This window comes from Notothenia rossii (genome assembly GCF_949606895.1).
Source record: "Notothenia rossii genome assembly, contig: scaffold_684, whole genome shotgun sequence".
Taxonomy (NCBI): Eukaryota; Metazoa; Chordata; class Actinopteri; order Perciformes; family Nototheniidae; genus Notothenia; species Notothenia rossii.
The window spans coordinates 1-7165 of NW_027640182.1; the positions used below are offsets into that span (position 1 = coordinate 1).

Genomic DNA, 7165 nt, shown 5'->3' on the forward strand with positions numbered 1-7165 from the left:
ATAGAAACTGTTTACTTCACTTTTTTGGTTTCTACTACAAAGCAGTAATTGGCCCTCTGGATGTGTGATGGTGTTTACACTGTGTGTGAAGAGGAAGTGGAATGGCTCTCTGCTGAAATGTGTTATGTCTGGACTACAGGAAGAGAACACTGCCATGCACCTCGCAGCACGGAGCGGGCACACACACATCCTGCAGAAGATGGTGGAGATGGGGGTGGACATGGACGAGAGGAACAAAGTGAGTGGAGCGGGCTGCAGACCTCACTTGTGTGATTGGGAGATGTCTGATTTTTTTCAACCTTACTTTTTAATTTGACAGAGTTTGTCAAATATATTCAGCTTGTGTTGTTGTTGTTAAAAGCAGAGGTGGAAGAAGTACTCAGATATTTTTTTTTTTATACTTTACTTACAGTAACATGAAATACAATCAAAAGTCAACACAAACATCAGCGAAACAGGTTAACTGACATCTTCATACTGTCTAATTATTCTTTCTTGTTGGATGTTGCTCATCCCCTCCATTTAAACGAATACTTTTTGTATATTTTCTGGTAAAAGTAGAAATACTACAGTATAAAAAATACTCTGTTACAGGTAAAAGTCCTGCATACAAAATCTTACTTGAGTCAGTACAAAAGTATTGGCATCAAAATATACTTAAAATACCAAAAGTAAAAGTAATTATTGTGAGTAATAGCCCATATAATAATAATTTATAGGAATTGACTGAATAAACTGTCTTTTGATATACATATAGAAAACTTAAGAGCTGCAAAGGGTTTCACTTCATGAATCATGCAGGAATACTACACTGTGGTTTACCTCACAGCTGTTAGTACTCTGATGATGATCTGTGGTCCAGGCACTACTGGGCACACAAAGGTTACTATAGTTTAGACTATTTTAAAACAACTTTTAAAAACATATAATATTGCAGCAATATATGGCAGTCCATACAGGAAGAGAAACACTTTGACACGCTCAAACAACCGCTTCACTCGTGCCGTTTTGTTTTAATATTTATTGAAGGAAAAAAACAAGCAAAAATACAATACTTCCAAATACCAATAACCTTGAATATGATGACGAATGAAATTGATGGTTAAGGACTTTACAGCAGAAAATTGTTGTAGAAACTTGCAGTCAACAGAAAGTTTTCTTCCCGCGTACACTAACCACTTACTCCGCCCAAACTCCAGTGCACGCTCACCACCAATACACAAAAGATATCACATTATAAATAAAAACACATACCGGTACACCTTAAATTTGGCTCCTACATACGGTATAACATTAATGAAATATTTCTCCAAATACCTCCTGTTCAGAGACTACTTGACTTTTAGTAAAGGATTTCAACAAATTGGAGATAATTGACATCATTTGTGTCAATATCTTTACGGATTCATAGAAGATTAAGACAACAAACATCTGATATAAAGAATAAACTACCAATACAAAATGCTGTCTTTGGTAAACACACAGGAGGAGGATTGGTATGACTGTTTTGTTTTGAGGCATCATGCTAAGTAAGGGAATTATATCAATTTGACTAAAAACTTATAGTGATCTGCTACAAAAATATTAAAATACATAACAATTTGAATGCTACCTGTCCGACCTCTACTTAGGCTGATGCTGCCTTTAAATGCTCCCTGGACAGTCCAATTTCCTGATTTTGAAAATCTTCTTCGGACTTTGCTGTGTTTGTGAGTCTTGTAATGTTGAGAGTTTTTTTTATCATTTTGCTCAGAACGTTATACAACACGTCGATTTCTGCTTTTCGAAATTGTTGTTCCTTCCCAATGTGAATACTTCCAATCGGGGACACCACATGAATGCAACACACATTCCCTATCTTACAATTTTAACAACATATTGACTCATAACATAATTACTGTGTATGCCCCGTGTTTTGAAAAGGCTCCAAAATGTCATGACTCCATTTTCCTTTGCTTTCACGTAGTTTCATGAAAATACTGCCTGTAGTTTTCCATTAACCTGCTGACAGCTTGCTTTCACTGAAAACACTGAAACATTGACTTTATTTAAAAGTATTATGCCAACAAATTTCACAAAATTATACTGGGTTAGTTAAAAGCAATACTATTAAGTTGAATCTTTTATTTAATCTTAATATTATTGCATTCACCTAACCTAATACATTTATGTGAAATCTGTTGACATAATACATTTAATAAAGGTCAACATTTCAGTTTTTCCAGTGTTGTTAGTCCCCATTGACAGCTGTGTTCTCACTTGATGTTTTATTTTTCTCTGATCATATCACTGGAATGGTAAACTGACCTTGTGTTCGGCTTCCATAAGTGGTTGTCATGATTTGTTGACATTCAATAAAATAATTAAACAATTGACTGACTTCACAACAGCTGCAGTCAGTGTGGAGCGCTGTGCACTGACACGTTCCCTCTCTGTTCCAGGAAGGCCTCACAGCGCTGCACCTTGCCTCTGACGGAGCTCACTGTGAGTGTGTCCAGCTGCTGCTGGAGGCCGGCTGCGAGGCCAATGCTCTGACTAATGTACGCTCTGTCCACTCAATGGCATATATCATTTGCAATAAACACATCATATTGTGACTTTTTAAAATCTTTCCACAGTCTAAAACTATCTTCCTTTTCCTGCCTGCAGAAGAACATGACTGCCCTTCATTACGCGGCTCAGCATGGCTCTGACAGAGAAGCCAGTCTGCTGCTGGAGGCAGGGACCCACAGAGACGCTGTGGACAGTGTAAGGATGCAACACATTTATTAGATTGTATGATGGAGTAGATGTAGATTTTCTATCCTACTCTGCTTTATCTGAGTTCTGTTCTTATAATCATATGTATTTTATGTCTCTTTATTTTGCATTTATTTTATCTTTTTACCAAGGAATAGGATAACTAAAAAATATTTTAAAAAGAATATTATAAATATTTACACACATTTTAAATAAACAAAAAAACATATCGTATAATGTGAAAGATAAAATAAACTCCTTTATGTGCAGCATTGGGATGTAAAGTAGAGTGCTGTGCAGATTGTAAAAGAGGTAGCTGTGTTTACACATTTACAAGATTAGTTCATAGGATGTGTGCATTAATGTAATATGTGAGTGTACAATAATATAATATAGAAATGCTGTCATATAAATGGCAACGAGCATTGATATACAGAAGGTGAAGAGCCGAGGCGACCATGTTTCTGAGCCGTCAATAAATGTGACTAAATCCCATTTTCTAACCTTTACGTACTTTGTAAAGCTCTACAAATGCTTGGATGAAAAGTAGTAGTGTCATATCTTCTATATACATGTTAGAGTGATATTACATATATATTACATACACACAAGCACTCATGTCTGTCTGTATGACTGTGCCATGTGACGTGCTTCTCTGTTCAGTGGGGGGGGGGAGAACATGCAGCAACCACTAGTTAGCATCACCAGCAGGGTTATTACCCCCAGTGGCCGTATCACCATCACACTGTGGCAGAGAGCATTGCATTCTGCTACCCCCCCCCCCCCCCATATAAAAATCCCTCCCTCTCAGATTCCACTGGTGGACACTCGATGGATGAACATAAAGCTACACATACAAACTGCACCACTTACCGTAAGATCGCCTACAACAACATCTAACCCTATCATTAAAAAATGATAATGGCAATGCTTTATTAACAAGTGTACTCTTTTAGATATTTAAAATGATTAAATAAAAATGATTTGGCTAAAAGGATATTCCAGATATTCAAGGTATTCTTATTCTGTTCAGCCTGTGTATTGTTGACTTTAGAAACGCAAAACAGTTATCTAGAGTGAGATGGAGAATTTGAGTCGATAATATCAAAAGACAAAATATATGTTTTGCTTCTAAGATTCCCACATGTCTAAAGAATAATGACTAAATAGGGAAACATGTATATTGACAAGAGTACTTGACATAAAATCACCTATTCTGACACCAAAAACTTGGTTGCAGGCCATGGTGGGTCCTCTGTGTTGACATGTTTATTATCAGGATCAAACTGTGCATGCATATCCATTTAAAGGATCTTTCTTTGTGTTTGGAACAGCAACACAACACAGCTCTGCACCTCGCTGTGTTCCACCACCATGCAGAGGTTCTGCGGCTGCTCATAGCCGCTGACTGTGACCTGGACCTCGCTGACCGTGTGGGTACACATTGCTGACTCTGACCTGTGCATGTTAAAGGGAGGGTCTGGATATTATGAGGGGGGTTGTATGAAGTTAATAGATTTCATGGGAAGTGAAGCAGGGTGAAACCAAACACTGGAGACAGGAAGTTAAACAGAAAATACCCAAAGTGTTGGGGATCCAGGCAGGTCAAGATGAACAGAACTTCCTATTACATGGCATACAAGGATCCGGACAAGACTCACAGAAAAACAGGATTTTAATAAAAGCTGAAACTAATGAGGGCATAAAGTGCAGGTTTACAGGAGGTCAGGTGATTGCAGGGCGGATGGGGAGCAGGTGAAACGAATAGGTCCAGCACGGACAATCGAACAGGCGTTAAAACAAAGGTGATAAAAACAGACATATTACTCATAGAAAAAAATTCCAAATAAAACAGGCAACAGGTAAATTAAAATAAATAGGATCTTCACACTGATCCATAGTCAGTGTTTCAGCTACAGTAGATGGATATTGGCACGCCCTTGGTTTGGAGAAACACACAGGAGTTAGTGCATGGAAGCTAAGCTCTGTACTGCTGTACACGGGGGGGCAGCAACATGTATTTTAACACCTAATTAAAAATAAATATCATATAAGGTTAAGCTTTATTTGCACTGCTTTACCCAGCTGTCAGGGTGTGCCAGCTACCATTCACTGTAGGCAATACACTGACTGTGGATAAGTACCTCAACAACCCCACTTTAAAACATCCATACTAACCCTTTAAACAATCAAAGCTGCTGGCTTTTCCGTACATGTGTGAGATCCATGAGTGCACACTCACAAAGACATGGAGCTAGTTCTCAGAGCGACATGGAGGCTACAGTGCAGCACTCTCTGATATCTGTGGTGTGCTCCTCAGAGACAGCAGACTGCGCTGCACATCGCAGCAGAGCACGGCTGGCAGGACCTGGCTGAAATGATGCTCATCACTGGAGTTGACCTCAATCTGACCGACAAGGTACCTCACAGCACATTACTCTCCCCCCCCCCCCCCTCCCCCACCGGGAGAGAATAACGGTTCCCATATGCCTTTTTTTCTTTGTTTTCCTTTATATAATCATTGATCAAAGAATGTTCTTGGTATTTTCGTTAAGTAGTATAGAGAGTTTCTTACTCGAGTAAAAGTAAGCGTACCTACAATGGAAAAAATATTAATGTTCCCTACATTATCAAAATGTGCTGTACTCCAGCAGAATTGCTTTCCATGTCATCAAATCATAACTATTTTTTTATATGAAAAATAAGAACTGGTTAACCTTTGTTCGGTGGGTCATTTCTCTTTTGTATTATTACTTTGACTTGTAGATCATACTAACCTGTATACTGTATATATGTATAACTATAATATTTCCAGCAGGGAAAGACCTGTCTGGAGGTGGCCGCCAGAGGAAACCACGTCATCCTGGTCGACATGATCATCAAAGCTGACCGCTTTTATAAATGGGAGAAGGTGAGTGTCCTCACGCCATCTGGAATAACTTTATTAAATAACATGACGAAAAAACAAAAATCCAAATACTTTCTCTTCTAGAAACTGATATTGTTTGGTTTGTTAAATAATCTAACATGTGACACTGCTACAGTGTAGGGCGTTGCTTTTGATGCATGATTGACAGGTCCTGCAAAAATGTTTTACAGGAGATACATTTGACTTAGTTCCATTTATTTTTTCTGGAGAAAAATACAAATAACAAAGTTAAAAAGTCACTAATGTGCAGAATGCTGAAGTACACATAGGAAACTGAGCTTCTCCACGAGACTCTCATTCAGTGGAGCTCAAAGCTCCAGTTTTTGTCATGAGATTTGTTACCATTCAAGAAGCATCCTCCGGTTCTGAAAAGTAAAGGCCATAAGCCAGCTTTCTCTCTCCACTGGTGGCAATAAGCTGTCTGATTTTATAGAAGTCTATGAGGAAATGACTCGACTTCTCACTTGATTTATTACCTTAGTAAAGATTGAATCATGTTTTTATTGTCTCAATCTGTAGTTTGAAGAATTATTTTGTTTAGCTTGTTATAAAAAAGACAATAAAGCAGCAGTAGTAATATTCATCCCACTTCCATCACATTAGTATGCATAAAAAAGTGACAGGTCACACCTCCCCAAATTATGCAAATGAGCTAAGTCCCGCCTCCCCTTTGATCGAGGTGTGAGATCTCAAGTAGGTGTGAGATCCGTCGATAGGACGGGGGTGATGTGTATTCACAGGTGTGAAAAGCCCCCACCGTTGCGCCTTATGGTGTATAATAAAATAAAAAAGTGTGTGTGTGTGTGTGTGTGTGTGTGTGTGTGTGTGTGTGTGTGTGTGTGTGTGTGTGTGTGTGTGTGTGTGTGTGTGTGTGTGTGTGTGTGTGTGTGTGTGTGTGTGTGTGTGTGTGTGAGCCTGGCCCTGCCCCCTCCTCCCCCCTTCCTGCCATCTTATCACTAGACAGAGGGGGGATGGATTTTAAAAACACTTACCTTACACTTGTATTTGTTCTCTCTAAAACACAGTGTCTGTAAAGGTGGGGGAGACTGTCTCCCCCCTTCCTGCCATCTCTCTCTGTTTCTGCTGATGTGTAAAATATACAAAATAACGTTTTATATACTTACTCTCTTGTTAAAAGGTGATGAAGATTGCAGCGTAAGCCAGCCATCAGTGTTCTAGTTTTAAGGTTTTGCATACCTCAAAGTGTGTCTAAAAGTATCTTGGCAAGAGAAAAAAGACAAAATCCGCCTATAGCCACCATCCTCTATAGTTAGTTGACATTTCTTCACTTTGTTCCTTTTTCTTTTCACCTTCCTTCTTTTTGTCTTTTTCGTTTTCCGTCCTATGGTCCCTTTTCTTTTCATTCGCATTCTGCGTTTGCTTTTCATTTTTCTTCTCCTTTTCATTTTGCTTTTTCTTTTTCTTCGGTTTTCTTTACTTTTGCTTTTCTTATCTGCTAAATGTCGTTTGCGATCTTGGCGAGTGGTATGAGATATA

At 38.7% G+C, this 7165-nt stretch overlaps 1 protein-coding gene across 1 annotated transcript; it reads left to right on the forward strand.

The window, feature by feature from the left end:
* The first annotated feature begins 6 nt into the window (after positions 1-6).
* Positions 7-6322, forward strand: LOC307026988 (uncharacterized protein). Its single transcript, XM_079695145.1, has 6 exons — positions 7-238; positions 2442-2540; positions 2650-2748; positions 4074-4172; positions 5060-5158; positions 5558-6322. The coding sequence occupies exons 1-6, from the start codon at positions 68-70 to the stop codon at positions 5729-5731; spliced, it is 741 nt and encodes a 246-aa protein (XP_079551271.1). The 5' UTR covers positions 7-67; the 3' UTR covers positions 5732-6322.
* Positions 6323-7165: the final 843 nt, after the last annotated feature.